General features: G+C 35.3%; 1 protein-coding gene across 4 annotated transcripts in view; it reads right to left on the reverse strand.

The window, feature by feature from the left end:
• Positions 1-16,596, reverse strand: part of TOP2B (DNA topoisomerase II beta) — a 62,112-nt gene that overhangs the window by 28,004 nt on the left and 17,512 nt on the right. For all 4 annotated transcript variants that reach the window (XM_038128352.1, XM_038128354.1, XM_038128351.1 and 1 more), the window contains exons 2-11: positions 16,091-16,264; positions 15,299-15,389; positions 13,277-13,340; positions 11,903-12,048; positions 11,404-11,501; positions 9,786-9,998; positions 9,533-9,706; positions 5,015-5,116; positions 4,796-4,933; positions 3,085-3,223 (exon numbers count right to left, since the gene is read on the reverse strand). In XM_038128352.1, the coding sequence (XP_037984280.1) occupies positions 3,085-3,223; positions 4,796-4,933; positions 5,015-5,116; positions 9,533-9,706; positions 9,786-9,998; positions 11,404-11,501; positions 11,903-12,048; positions 13,277-13,340; positions 15,299-15,389; positions 16,091-16,264 (1,339 nt within the window). The remainder of the gene's footprint in view (positions 1-3,084; positions 3,224-4,795; positions 4,934-5,014; positions 5,117-9,532; positions 9,707-9,785; positions 9,999-11,403; positions 11,502-11,902; positions 12,049-13,276; positions 13,341-15,298; positions 15,390-16,090; positions 16,265-16,596) is intronic.

Below are 16,596 nucleotides of genomic sequence, written 5' to 3' on the forward strand. Positions count from 1 at the left end.
AAATAAAAGAAATACACTTGAATTCTTTCAACTCTACAGGTAATTTCCTCTCATCAGTTAATTTAAGTAGGCTGGATTTCTCTTAGGGATGGCCTTCCATCCCACTAAAACTGCACAGCAATGAGTCCTTGCCCTTAGCAGTACACTATGGATTGCCATGGACAAGGAGCAAAATAGGCAAAATGGGATGCAATGGTGGTGCATCTTATATAATGGTTCCCACATACCTGCACAAAAAAGACAGACTGCTTCTCTACCTTTACCATTTCAGTTTGCTAGCTGCAAATTTCTTATACACATACATTACACATGTCTGAGTTACATGCAGGAGTTATTTCCCATTCTACATTTTCACTTTCCTCACAGTATACTTCAAATAGTAAATTGTTAAATCACATTTTTGTGGTTTTTCCCTTTTAATTGTCTATCACCTAAAGCCAGACAACTGCAAAAAAATTGTGAGAAAAGCTCAAATGATGAGAACATCTCCACTTCTTGTACCTACATATTTCTCAAACAGAAAAACAAATCTTTACTAACAGTGTAATTTGGATTCTACAAGACACACAGCATTTCGGTGCCTGTGTGCTCAAAACTGGAATGACATTTATGTTCTGCCTATTGCAACTGTAGCAGTGGAATAGATGTTCTAAATAACAAGCAAGCAGAAAAAAGGAACCCACCATTCTGCTACAGTGCAAATGTTCATTAAGTAGCTTTGCTATTTTATCAAGGCCTATGGTAGGAAAGACGCCAAAAAAACTTCAAGGTGGTTGAGTCTCACCCACTGCTAATAAGGTAGTTTTAAATATAGTGGTATTTTTAAAATGTGTGCTGTAATTTGCCTTTACCTGGTAGATAAAGACCACCCCATACTTCCTATTACACAGGACTTACATTCAGCACCTTTGTTTTTCTGAATTAAGACATGTCGCTTAATACAATCTAAGGCAGTTTTTCACACTGGCAGTGACCACCTACCAGCAAGGTGGACTCCAAATACCTAGAAAAACTGTTTTAGACTATATAAAAGACAATATTTTTCATATATGAACTGTATAAAACACATGTGAATGTCATCCATGTTCACTTTCTTCTGGAACAGATGCAATCAGTAGCAATTAATTTCACAGAAATACAATATGCCAGGTATTTTCCTGAGCACAGCTCTAAAGAGCTCCAAGACAAAACTACATGAACTGACAGGTTCAAAAAATGCTTTTATGCTTCCCTGATTTAGTAATCTAGCTGCTCCCTTAGAATTCTATATTCTTAATTTTTGTTTTGTTTTCTACCTCTTTTCCCCCAAGGAGCCACAGAACTATGCATAGCTGTTCAAGATGGCAAGAATGACTCTTTCTTTACAGGAGGAAATCTGCAGCACATGCATCACTCTACAGATACACATCTCTCCTATAATTTAGCATTAACTGGCAATGATTAAAACATTCAGGGTACCAGGCACACAAGAGACCTGTGGATGCTGGACTCGGCTTCAAACTCACTCTTGAAGTAAAGACAAAAATCTAAAAACCACAGGAATAACTAAAGTCAGAGGGGTTTGTGGCCAGAGACTGTTCTCTCCCTGCTGCACTTCCTGGGTGTCCACTCTGAATGTGCAATGTCTTCACTGTCAGAAATCCAGTATATTCCACATCTCCAACAAACCAATACCTGGCTAAGCCTCCTCAGGAAATGCAGAGTTCCCTCAACATGAAACAAGAATTAGGCATCAGAGAAATACCTGGGTAACAGGCATTCAAGTCATGCAAAGCTTTAGGCATGAGTGTTCAGCCAAAATTAATCCCTATATACCTTTTTAGTTGAGGAACTTACCAACAGAATATTTTATTAACTCCCTTGTTAGAGATTCTTCCTTCCCCTCAACCCCAGTAAAAAAAAAAAAAAAAAAAAAGGTAAGAAGTGATTCTGAAGCCTGATCTCCAAAGCAAAACTAGAAAAACTACAAAAAAAGTGTGTCCAAAGTAATTCATTATATGAGTTAGGAGCACTAGGCTTGATATCCATGAAAATAAGTAATTTCTTAAAGCACACAATCTTACTGGCAAGAAAAGTATCAGGAACATATATCTGAATGAGGAGTGAAAATTCCACAGGCAAAATACTAGAGTAGATGTGATTATCAACTTTTGAGGCAAAAATATGACATCTGAATAAATTAAAAAGTAATTAAATACTGAAGAAAACTCAATTAAAAAATTATTAACCGAGGAACCAAAAAGAAAGGGAGGAAAATTAAACAGAACCATCATCTCATCAAGTCATCTTTGGCTTGAACACTAAAGCACAAAAAAAAAAACCCAAACCAACCAAAAAACCCAACCAAAACCAAGCCATTTTCTTAGTGTTCCATGCTTTTACCTACTCAGCCCACCCACATACTTCACTGCAATTTCTCTACCTTTGTTTAACATGAGGATGTATTAAAAACCAACTAACAATAACACAGATTTGCAACATTTCGAGCTATTTAGCCGTGTGCGTCCCTCAAATCATTCAACAACTCCCATCCCATTCTTATTGGCACGAAGACTGCCAGCTGATCCTGATCCCTTATCTGTGCTAAGGAAGCAAGCCAGCAGAGATTGCCAGCTTACCCTATGTTCCCAGACAGGAACCTAATGGCATTTAAAGTCTAATGAATAAGTCTCTCGAGCCATTCCCTCAGGTCTGCACAATATGTGATTTATTTCCTGTACCTTCTGACCCTACAAGGATTCTGATCTTTATACATTAGAAAGGTCAAGAAGACCAGTCACCTCCAAAATGGAATATTGGTAACACCATTTAGCAGCAAACCACAATTAGAAGATACACACTCTTCCAATACCAACCTAGACTGCCACTTTTGTTCAGTGTCATTAATTCTCTACCCTAAAGAGGACAGCATTCCTGACACCAAACCCACCATCACGCTTCAATTCTAGCTCTAGAAAGTTTAGAAAACCAGAAAAATGTTTATTAAAAAACACATAAGGATGAGAAACAAAAGTCAAGTTTCAAATTAGCATGTCTGTGAAGAATTTATGAAACAGTAAAGAATTTAAAAGCAAGTGCTCTTACCAGCATCATTAGCATCATCCAGTTTCGGAATGCCCTTGATTTTACTGTGTTTCACTGAAGAACATTTTTTGTTCAGTTGAGTTTGTGCCTTAAATTTGACCCAATTCAAAATACTCTCTATGATACCACAGTTAGAGGCCTACAAGCAACAAATCAGAATTGTGGATGAGAAAAATAAAGCTTCAGATAGCAGATTCTTACACCTCAGTTTTACATCATTAACACTGTTTCTACGGTCCTCTAAATTTTAAAAATTGAACCTATAAAAGGTCGAGGGATTAACACACACCTTAGTATTTAGCACTTTATGCACATATAACTAAACACAACACAAAAAGAGCTTCCTTTTCTACCACTTCTATAACTGATGGAAAGAGCAAAGGAGACCTAACAAGAGGATGACTTATGCTGGGTAGTTGATGTGCTGGGACATTTTATGTACTAAGCACTTGTTTCCTGGATTTTGACAGCAAAAAGCAGCCTTATGAGATATTTATGATCATTTAAATTTTCTTTGGAAATGACTGAAAATGGCTGGAAGAAAATCAAAACTATTTGAGAATGAGCTTTCTACCAACCACTTGAGAATCTGATATCAATTTTGGAAACACATCTGCAGCAAAAATAGCATATAATATATTTTCTAAACTAAAACTGCTTTAGGTTTTGTTTCACATCAAAAGAAAACACAGATGGAGCAAAATACTATGAGCTTTGGCTTTTAATTATCCCCCATAATACAGCATTCATTGTTGAGATTGTGCTGCACATTTAATGCATCTGGAAATCAATGTTTACTTCTGGGAATATTAAAAACACTATAAATCAAACCTGCTGATGGTAATGCAACATGTATTTGTTCTTCAGATTTTGTTATACAAGACTGTTGTGTTATTTTCTTTTCCTCTGAATTCTATAGGAATGTCACCCAAAACACAGAATTAGAAGAATAAACCACTATACAATCAGTAAAGCTTTGATGCCAGGAGTATTAGCAGTGGCACTGTTCTCCTCACCACTGGAGTTTTGTTTAAGGCTACTGGCATTAAATAGGACTTAGTAAAATGAGTTCTGGCTAACAGAATTCTACTTTTCCTTCATTGTATGAAAATGTAGTAAAGGAAAAACCTCTCTGATGTATTTCTACAAATACATTCATTTAGCACAGCAATTCTTAGACCATCTACAGAAAAATTTTTAAACTTCCTTCCTGACAATAATGATCACTTTGAATACTACAGGCACCATTTTGCATTTCCTTGATTACTGGATGAACAAGTAAATGTGAAATATCCTCTCCCTCTCTTTTCACTCCAGTGAAACAGAATAGAATTGATACCAAAGAGTAAGGCACATCATATTCTCAACTTCACAAAAATATTTTAACACAAAAAACATTGATCAGGGACCTTGTTTAGATTTTAAGAGTCAAATTGATTCCATTTACCAATGTAAATGCCAGAATCTCCAACAAACAAGTTGATCAGGTGAATTTTAAATCCAGGGCAACAATCAAAACACAGTCACTGCATCCATTATTAAGACCAGAGAATGAACAGACGTTCCTTCATCCTACTTCCCAAGTATGCAAATGTCACTGCAGTACCACAATGGACTATAACTAATCTTCTGCTATAGAACATATATACACTTGTTCCAGTGTGTCAATTACCACTTCACAAAGAAAAAAAAAAAAAAAGAGTTTACTTACTGCTTTAAAAAATTTCTCAGACAGCTGGCACTTGGACCCAAAACTTTTAGGCTGCAATGTCATGTTTTCCTTTGTCTGGGAATCAAATGATGGGTTTTCAATCAAGCAATTAACAAAAACCCATATATGGTTCTTCACCTGTTTAAAACATAGAAACCAATTTACTCAACAAAATTCTCACATTCATCTTTTTCAATATTTTTGCATAAAGTTACTTGCCTGAAATGGTTTGACTGAAACTCCAGCTTTATTCTTCTTTTTCACCACTTCTATCAGTTTGCCCACAACCTGATCCACCACATAATCAACATGCCTACCACCCTGAATGAGGGAAGAGAAAAGAAAAACCAAATTATAAACAAAATAACCATTAAATTTCCTAATAGTTTTTAGCTGTATTAACAAAATTCCTGTAGTAATACTTAGGTACAGAAATCCATGCACATTGAGTTGCAGCATAAGATAGAAAAATCTGATTTTTCCAGGTCATTCAGTCTTCATTCAAGTGAGGATGACAGAAGTTAATTGACTGATTACTCAAATACCTTCCTTTAAATTTGTAGACAAAAAAGCCAGAATATTACTAATAAAATGTTAAATTCTAGTGGCTGTCATAGGAAGTTCATATCACTTTTGACTAAAATCTTGTAATGAAAAGTGGAGAGATGCAGGCATATCCCATAAAATGAAAACATACCTAACTCAACATTCCATATTTTACACAGATCACCTTTGCTTTAGATCAGTTAGCACCTTACAGAAATACAGACTAAATACTGCTTCCTGTTCAGAACAATCTACATTAGGGCAGACAAAACAAAGAACACTTGTCTATGGAGAAGTTCACAGTGAAGTAACAAACAGAAAAACCCTCGCTCTTTAAAGCTGTATTTAAAACAGAACTGAGGAGGGAAAAAAGCTCTTGACAGGTATGAGGAAGTATTGGATAGATAAGAAATATAAGAAATAAGTAAGAGAAAACAAAACCAAGAATAAACAGCGGCCAAAAAGAGGAAAACAACTAGCAATCAAACCCCAAAAGGTAGGATTCTACATTTCAAGGCAGAATATGCATGTGAAAAGACTGAAGATGTAAAGAGGTTGAATTGATGGGATAGCAGCTGTTCTCAGCTTCATGCAGAAAGCAGAGATTTAAATTAAAAAAAAAAAAAGAGTAGATAAAATCAAAATGGTTAAGCTAGTAAATATAGTAAATATTATTAGTCATAACCAAACCAGCAGTTGCACTTCAAAGAAACCATCTGTGGCTTCTCTGAGATCCTAGAGTCATCTACTAAAACAGCAACACAAACCATTAGAAGCACCAAGCACCTCGGTGCATTTCTCCTAAAAAAAACAGCCAACCAAAAAATCCACATCCAAATCCCAAAAGCTGCCAAAATTGAAACACAACTGTTTTTATCCACATATAGATGACAGAGTTTCAGTAGAGGGAGAGTTCAATGGAAAGCTGATCTATCAATATCCTACCACTTTAAAGAAAAATAAATCCATTTCCAAACTGTAAAGAAAAGCTATTACTGGAAAATATCAAATTACACATTTCAAAATCATTCCACACTTGAATGGCAATCTTGAAATGCATTTCTTTTACTCATCACATTACTGAAAACTTATGCTTATGGGAACATCTCAATATATTTCTGCATTTAAAACTTTAGCAATTTTTAAATTTTCCTAAAAGTAGCATCTGACATATCAAGAAAAGCAGCAATTTACTAGTTATTATAGCAGTACCTATTCTTAGGATATACTAGTTATTACAGCAGCTCCCCATTCATTCCTGAGTCCATTCTTAAGCAGCTGTGAGGGAGGGATGTTCAGAGCTCAGAGTTGGGACCTTCTCAACCATCTCACCAGCAGGTGGCAAATGGACCAGAACAGCCTGCAACTGCCACAGCTGTCAGAACAATTCCATACAAGACACAAAGGCAAAAAGTATCCTCTGAATCTAGAGGGCTGCCAAAGACTGTTACAACTTTTGAATCATGGGGAAAGAGAGCTAGAACTGCATAACTTTCTTTCTCCAGAAGGTAATGATGGAATCCCTGTCTTGCAAACTTCAGGACGCAAAGGTATCTAATTAAGTGCAAACAAAAAGCTTAAAAACGAAACTTTGACTGCCTCCTATATACTGTTCTATTCTTCTCATAGCCAAAAGCTTCCATTGATTTGGAGGTAAACTACATCTAAACTCTATGAACGGATAAATGGTTTATAATGAAGTAAAATTCAGAAGTTAACTATAAAGTTGAAGTTTTCATTTATTTACTTTTACAATTTCGAGCCTATTTTCTTCTGTATTTTTTAAAATTATATTTATTTTATGAAAATAAATCTGAAATCTAGAATAATCCCGAACTTCTTGCTGAACTCCAGAAAATTTTAGCAGGTTGGGATTCTCTCTCCATGTAAATCTGTCTTCTGACACTGCAAATGTATTGGCTGAACATTGTGCCATCATATTAAAGCATATACATAGCATTAGATTGCTATGGTAATAGCTGAGGTTTCTACTATAATTTCTGCCACAGCTACTTTTTGAAATTCAGAACTTAAGAAGACCATGTTTAATCAGTTTTCAAGTCTCACTAAAGGTAATCTGTACAACTGTTGATAGCTACAAACATTCTTTCAAGTGCTGTATCAGAGCCTGAAGGCCAATTTTGTGGTGGTCCACTATGGCAAAATTTTGATTAAATGGAGAGCTGAAAAAGGTAACAAATTTACAAGAACTAAACAAGGGAGCTGTACCTCAACATACTGCCTGACTTCCCAAACACCCCTCAAAAAACACCACACCAGCAACCTAAAAAATACTTACTTGGAATAATAGCAAGTTTAAATAAGGTGGGGGAAAGTTACGGCTGAAATTCACCCAGATTCAGAAACAAAAAGCTGTCAGCAAACAGTCACAATTAACAGTTAGAATGAGCTCCTCACCTGTTAGCATAAGGGGTCAGGCAGCTGATGCAGTTAATTACTACTCATTATGTCCCATCACTGGGTAGCTGCTCAACAACTGCTGGTGAGGGGATTCCTGCCTCAACATCCCACACCCAGTAACATAAAGCACACATAACATCCACACATAAAGCATGGATTGAGAGAGCGGGGAAAACTAGAAATTACAACACTTACTTTTGAAGAATACAGAGAACTTTTTCCTAACCATTTTCCAAAAGAATATATAATAACAATGTATGTGTAACTGCATGACGGTGAAAATTGATCCAGAAGAGTAAAATCCAACATCTTCAGAGTAAGTGCATGCAATTTATTTTACTTAGGAATCAGGAAGTATTCATTTTTTCAAACAATATTTTTTAGCTTGGTACCAGCCATAATGAAGTTTCTCTACATTGCCCGTTTCATTATTTTTCTTCTTTATGCTGCACAAAGAGGCCTGAACTAAAACAAAGTTGTAACCCTTCAACTACCTGATTTGTCATCCCTAGTTCTGACAAAGTTTTTAACTGCCATGCACACTTAAAAAGTAAATATTCTACAATGAAATAAACCTGCCCTGTTTCCACAGTCACTGAGAGTGACTGAAAAGAAGTTATGTAATAAAAATTATGTCCCACCAAACACTGGCTAACACGAAGATTAACACTGATGTTCCTGGTCACCTGCTAGACTAAGTGTAACCATGGGTGCTTATGAACCATTTGTGCTACCATTAGAATTTTCTTCTGACTCTTTCAACAGAGATGTGAGCAAGGAGGAGTTTCAAAGTGTCTGATTACCAATTCTTATCTTTCCCATCTTTTGGAAAGCTCACAGTTAAGATTCTTTAGAAAGAGTCTCACCAGTTACTAGGACTGCTAGTTCTAGTCTTGTTAAATCCAGCTTGCTAGATGTGCTACCTTTATGCTAGATATGCTACCTTTATGCTAGATATGCTAGCTTTAGCATAACTAGACTGTTTAGTCAGAGCTAACAACTTAACTGCCTAGTTGTTGGGTCACTCATCTAGTGCAATTGTGAAGAGCAGAAGTGACAAAGGCTTTTTTTTTTCACCATGGTGGACCACAGATCCCTAAACCTAGTTCATGCCAAAAGGGTGTAAATAAGAGTTACGCTGGTTGATTTAAGGTGATCCCCTTCCTGCCTGACCATGCCCCTGAGATGAGAAGCACTGAGCTGTGCTTTATTTAGTACGCTAGCACATTGCTGCTTTAGCATAACTTAAGATCTCTATTTGTTATTATATCACTACTACTGTCGTTGCAAAGAAAACCTAGGTATCCTTACAAAGATACACAAATAAAAGAAAATTAATCTCAACAACTTCAGGGCAATTTTTTCCATCATAAAGCAATAAATGGACCGCCATTTCTCAAGAACACCAAAAGCCATTTTTATCCTCCAAAACTTGCTACTGGTAGCTTCAGAATTATCTTATTACAATGTGTTAAAGAAGAAGAAATAAATTAGTTCCATTTTCTTCAATACCATGTATGTTCACATAAGATATCAGTATCACAAATAATGACTACTAGCGTTTACAAAAGTAGTGCTTATGTGGAAATATTGCTATGAATGTATTTTGATTGCATCTAATTGCTCTGTGAGTTCTTCTCATGCAAAGGATTACCTCACCTATTTATTTACAGCAACCCAGATCCACTGTTTTATCAAACACCTGACTGGGCATAGCCTCAGCACACATTTTATCATTTCCATTTTGTACCATTTGATGTAACCACTCACCTTTGTGGTAGCTATACTATTTACAAAGCTGATCTGCTGGAACCCTTTCTCACTCAGAGTGAGGCACACATCCCATCGCTCATTCACAACTTCGTGGATGACTTTGAGCGCGACTCCGGTTTCATCCAGCTTGTCCTTAACGTAAAGATCTACGTAGCTGCGAAATCCATTTACCTACAAGTAACAGGTAACAGTCACTACCCTCTGCACCAAATACTCAGCACACTCAAGATACATCAAGTGATGTTCTTACAGGTAGTTTCTTCCCGTTCAACATGACTTTGACTCCTTTGCATGACCCAGCCAAATCATACGCTCGTCTCGTCATCAGGGCCACGATATCCTTATCAAGCTTTTCCATTTTAAATTTAGACAGATCTGGCTGGAATGTAATGCATGTGTAGTCATCACCTTCAAAATGCTTAATCTTGGGTTCAGAGGTCTTCATCATGTTGTTCATCCAAGTCTTTGGAAACAAAACATTTTAGATGTCAGTTTACAACACATTATCCTCCTCCTTTATTCCCTTTTCTAGCTATGCTGGGATTGCAACAGTTACACAAGAAAAAGCTCACAAACTTCCTTCAGAAATTTCCTCTGGTAAAACAGTACACAAAGTTAACTGATTTACAGAGGTAAGCACAAGCATAGGTGACAGTATATTTGTGGTTTCTGCAAACATGCAGGTATTATTACATTGATGGACATGATTCTAATGCAAATGGAGCCTTCCACAGAACTTACAAAATTGGATACAAGTGTGCTGGGATTAGTCCTTGTTACCCATGTGTTTAACACTTTCAGTCTACTACACACCTCTACAGAGAGGCTTTTTAGTCCCTGTGCAGAGACTCAGTAGCCTCCAAGACAGCATCTTGGTGGTTGTGCAGTGTGCCAAAAAAAAAACAAACCCCAAGGTGTTCAGACTTGACTCAGTCATTCCCTGTTTAAGAACATGGGCACATCTGCATGATCAAACAGAACATCTGCTCACAGCATATATCTAAGTTAAGCTCTAATAAATTTTCACAGATTCTGAAAATACTGCAAATGTAGCACTTTAAGCCATAAAGAATTTAGTCACTTTCAAAAAGTACACTTGAACTCAAATTAATTTGCTCTTTGGCAGTCAGCATAAAATATTACATTTTTTAAGAGACAGGCATAACAGATTAAGTGTATTATTTATGTAGCGATATGACAGCATGACCAGAAATTAATTAATTGTCCAGAAAGTAAGAGAAGAAAGCCCTCAGCTGGGAGAGGCTGTAAAGCCAAGGAACTTAGGTATCTAATACTGTGCCGAAGTACTTCAAACTTTTAGAAAGGTGGCCATTTCTAAGCTATATACAGTAGACTTGATCACATTCTTGGTCTGTGTGCTAACAATGAGCAATGGGTTCAGGTGTGGGATTTGCACTTAAGTCCACGCAGGGCTAGTTAAATTCATGACATAAAAACTGAAAAATCTATTTCTTAACACCATACAAAATTACACAGATAATTATTTCCATGTTTGCATAGCTAAGTAGAAAGATTTTTTTGACAAATTATACAAGAGCAACTTCAAAATGTTTCAACTGAATATATTCCTTTTCAGAGGTACTTGAATATACTTTAGTTTTAACAGAAATTTGGGGTTTTTTAGTCACCAAAATGTCCAAAGAAAGTATTATTTTACCCAAAAAGCCTAACATATAGAAATACCAATTTTTACCAACTGAATTAACCTAGCCTGCAAATTCTACACATCCCTTTGAATGAGAAATAATTCATTTTGTTAAACATTCCTGAAATATATGTGTTAGGTTTTAGACTTGTAAGTACAGCAAAAGAAAAAGAAAGGACAGAAGCTTTGAACATTTCTATACCTGCTTAAAGCTGTGCTTGTACTCCTTGCAAGCAGTTTCAACTGTAAACTTTGTACTAAATATGTTACAAAGTTTTGCACCATAGCCATTGCGTCCACCTGAAAACAACAACATATAGTAAGCTAGGGTCAGTTTAAATTTAGGATCATAAACCATATCCTAATTTCTCCAGTTTATTTTTCCCTGCATTTCAGGAGCAGAAGTGTTTAAATACTCATATACATTGCAATTAAAATACAAAAGTATGTTGATTGTTACTCAATAATGAGTACTGATATTAGAGATGTAAATGTAAAGTTCTCTGTAAACACTGGTATTAAAAAAGGAAAAGTAAGAGATTCCCTTTAAGTCTTTTTACTCTAAGAGCTATAGTAATGATGACTGAGTAATCACCTGTTATGAAACAGAAAAGAAAAGAGAAAAATTAAGAAGGGGAAGCATACTGAAGAGTCACACCACGGCTTAATTGAATAAAACAAAGCACATTAAATAGCCTTGCCTGTAACTTTTTTCTCATCGTCATCATAGTTGCTGGACGTTAGTAGCTGCCCAAAGATTAAAGCAGGTACGTATACTTTTTCTACTTTGTGTTCCACAACCGGTATCCCCTTTCCATTATTCCATATGCTGATAATGTTTGATTCCCTAGAAAACAGTGAAGACATAAAGCAAATGAATGCAATCTTGAAAACAGACTTCTGCATACCTGTTTAAACACAGTAAATAAAATAAAGACATTAAAATATAGCAAAAGACCATATTCTTACCACATTTACTTAGAGCTCTAACAATTTTAATTACAAAAAAACTCCACTTTTTTTGCTTATTAGATGTCTTGGAAGAAGGAGCTTAATTGTCCATACATGATAGTATTTCATACAACAATAACCCCAAAAAATCTGTTTGAAGAGCTTTCACTGTCAACATGAACTGCAACAGGATCCTGACACTTAGTGGCAGAATTAGACTCAAGATAGAGATGTAGCTTTTAAGGTTTCATTGAAGTCCATACAGACAAGTTATCATCTGTTTGAAAGTGTTATTTCTGAGTTACGATAAATATTGTGACTTATTTTATGTATCAGTGCCAAAATCCATCAATATCTGGCATCATTCATATTTCTAGCTCTTACACAGGATTTTCATTTTTGACTATTAGAGAGTTCAAAATCAGGACAGGTCAGGCAAATTTACACATTTGTAATTTCCCTTCCACTCCATGATGGAAGTAGAAAAATTGCTTCTGAGCATATTTATCCTAAAGGTTAGGTCTAGAAACTAGCTACTAAATAATTTATTATTCAGTTAAATGTCAGTGAAAAGGTACTACTAAAAGAACCCAATCAGCATCTATTTAAACACAGTACTTCTCACCAAAAATTATCTCTTCAAGTATTCAGTTTCAAAAAACATGGTAATGATGTATTTGCAATATGAAGTTTCAGTGTGATATAGATGACTAATTCAAACAGTATTATCCTAATGCTAAAGGAGTTAACACAGAAGTTCAAGAGGGGCAAAACTGTGCTACAAAACCTCAAAGCTGGTATATAAGATCTGTAAAGAACCTGACTGGCTATAGTTATACACTGCCAATTTAAATTTATCATAAAGTTTACGAACTTCTGGTTTTAAGTTTCAATCAAACCTTAACAAATTATTAAGGAAAGCAATAATTATAAATTCAGAATGGTAGTGCTTAATGCTAACCACTTTTAATTCACCTCTTTATCTTAATATATGAAGCTAATGGAAACAATTCCAAAAATATTCTGTTTTCAAGAAATTCAATTTCATTAGTAAAAACATTTGCACAAATCTAAACTGCAATAGCACTGGCAGGGAAAGCAAATGAAAACACGCTTTTACTTACGGATCAATGGATATTTTAATACAAGTCATATTCTTGTCCCTCTGCTTATTGTCAGCAGCATTTACTACGAAACAAAGTAGCACAAATTAACACTTCATAGGCAATTATTAATCTCTTGGTCTGTAAAACTGATTTTATACATATTCCACCACCAGTTACAATAGTCCAGGTATTTCTCAATCTGGTAGCTCTTTGTATATATTTTGTATCTTAGCACTGGAGACTATAAATAAAACCAAGTATCTACAAGAAGATATTTTTCAACCTTCTTATAATTACTGATTCTATTTCTAGCAGTCAGACTACCTCAGAAATAAATATAGAAATGTATTTTGTGAGCTCATAACTGTTCTTAACATACTGAGCACTTGATTTTTCTCTTGTTGTTCTTGTTTGGATATTCATTCTGAAATGAACGTGAAAAACCCTAGAAACTTATATGCATCACCAGACCAGTTTACACATGGAAACCCACCAAAAAAGTCACATTCATGAAGGAGTGTTTTGACTGCAGCAAAAGCTCTCTTTAAAGAGCCTGCAAGACTTGTAGCTAACAGTCTACACAGTTTAGGATCAAAATAAGGATAAGTGGAAATTAACACTTGATCAGAATTTAATTAAATTGCACTGTCATGTATACAAACTACAGGAAGCAGAAATGTGACTGTGGCCACTAAACATGAAAACACATTACAGTCATTTTCAGTTTCTGCCTCATCACCTATGAAACAGATGAAGGTAAAACCCCAAAACACCAAAGTACAATATCTTAACAGCTGACAAGGACCTCAGTGTAAGATCAGATATTTCAAGGTGCTTTTGCTGAATTGATGAAGTGCAGTTTCATTCAAAAGCATGCAAAGCTAAAACGTCCCATTTTCATAATGTTACCACACTGTCCCCTAGCTTTCAAACCCCACTCTCTGGGGCACTTATCAGTGCTTCATAAAGCAGTAATAAGCTGTGAAGTACTTCTACAATAATGACAGAATACTCATCTTCCTTCTGAATGGGACAATATGGAAATGGTCTCCCGAACATGAAAAGCCAAAAAACTTAGATCTATGAGGCAGCATTCAAAACAGAAGTGATTAAAGGTTTTCATTCCCATGTTTCTCAAACTAAGTAATAAGTTTAAAATAATATTAAAAATATTAAGAATTATTTTCCATCTGGTTAAGATACATCACCTCAAAGACAGCAATGCTGTAAAGCAATTTTAGAGATGTGGAAAATTTGTGAACCTAATGAAAGTCATGACAAAACTGACCTCAGGAGACCATAATTTAATTTATGAGGTAATCCTACCAATTCTTTAAACAGAATTTCATAAAAGCTCCTAAGTCCAAGATTTCATGTCAATTAGATCAGTTCAGAAGACAGCACAGTATTCAGATATTTCACATCTCTACTGCTGATTAGTGTGTGCCTGTCACCAACAGAATATCATCAACTAGTAAGTCACAGTAACTCAGATAATTTTGACAATATTTTCTAAAAATACTTTTTTGTGCCTCAGTCACAGTGCTTTTTAATGGCAATATATTCATTTATTTTAAAACTGTATGAAGTCTAGAAATGATCCATAAAAACTACCACCACTATCCCTCTATACAGAAGGAGGAAGTTTTAACAATTGATGAAAGGATGATCTAAGTGAACACTCAGACATCTCAGAAATTGCATTCTTTCAGAGGAATAATCTTCTTTCAAATGTCACTTCAAATTGCAGCCCTATTAACACTTCACAGATTAAAAATCTTGTAGCAATATTGATCATAAAGAATGATCTAGTTTGGACATGCAGTAACAAATACTTACATTTTCTTACAAGTTCAGCTGAAAACTCTTCCCTTTTAAACTGTTCTATAGTTCTAGAATGCACTTAATTTTTATGCCCTATGGTTTAGCAGGACTCAAGTGTGGGATTTAAACTTAGATACAAGTTGATGTGCTTTGAGAGCACTTAAAAAAGCTTGTACTCCACAATGCTAAGCCAGTATTATTGTTAAAAATACTTACCAAGAATTTCATCAAAGATCTTGTACAAGCCTGGAACAAAGGTAACTTCTCTGCAATTCATTCCTACATCTTCATCATAAACCCACATTAACTACATGGGAACAAAATAAAATAAAGGTATTTACTGTCTTGGTAAACCAGTCTAGGATTCTCTAAGATCTATTTCCTTCAGGAACTTTCCTCTTATAGTCTGATTACTGCAGCCATACAAGACAAAAGCAGAAGTCTGCAGAAGTTATAGCTGTACCCATAAAGAATTCCATAATGAAAATCCATTATTTTCTGCTTGGCAGGGAACTCCCAACAGTACAGACAGTGAAGTTCAAAGCAATTTACAACTTCACAAAAACAGCTGAAGAAAGTGCCAACAGAAGGCTTAAATTCTCTGTTCTCTACCTAAACCAAGAGACCAAAACATTTTTGCACCTAGCATAAATGCTACTTACAAATACGCATACATATGTGTGTGTTCATAAGCATGTTTGTGAGCACAGACCTATACACACAGACCTATACACCTATACTGTCTGTTTACACACATAGGTGTTTGTGTTTTGACTGGATTTCAGTATTTTTTGATTGTATTTTTTCAGATGAACCAAGCACTCAATGCCTAAAATCAAGTCTTATCTCATCCCCTTCCTACACATGCATACATAAACAAGACCACAGTTTTTGACCTTCTAATTCAGAAAACTGAGATAAACAGATGCATCTATTTAATAACCATAATAGACATTTCCTCATTAAAACAACAAAAACCATTAAGACTGCAAATTTAGTGACACTTACTTGAGTTAAGGGCTCAACAGACCCAATGTAGGTATCTGGACGGAGGAGGATGTGCTCAAGCTGAGTCTTTTTCTGATAAACTCTCTCAACAGACATCTTCTTTGAAGTGTCATTTTTATTAATGCTTTCTGAGTCTTCCTTTTTTGAAGCATTCATCTGATTATCAAATAATGTCTAAAAAACCAAACCAAACCAACAATCAACCTCATTCAATCTGTCACTCCTGAGAGATAAACAAAATCTGACAGAGATTTAAATTACAATCAAAACTTGTCATGTAATTTAAATGTTAAGTTTTGAGATGTATTAAGATAAAGCTATCCTTGCAACAGAGAAAAACCAACAGATTACATGACAGATCCTTAACAAATTGTTGCGTATTCAAACTTTAGCAATTTACTAAGCACAATAAGCCAAAATAAGGAAACAACTGCACAAAAGGCACCCATTTCTTCAGGTTAAGTATTTATAACATCCATTTTGTGTATAAGCATTTGAATCCAAAC

Source organism: Motacilla alba, chromosome 2 (genome assembly GCF_015832195.1).
Source record: "Motacilla alba alba isolate MOTALB_02 chromosome 2, Motacilla_alba_V1.0_pri, whole genome shotgun sequence".
Lineage (NCBI taxonomy): Eukaryota > Metazoa > Chordata > Aves > Passeriformes > Motacillidae > Motacilla > Motacilla alba.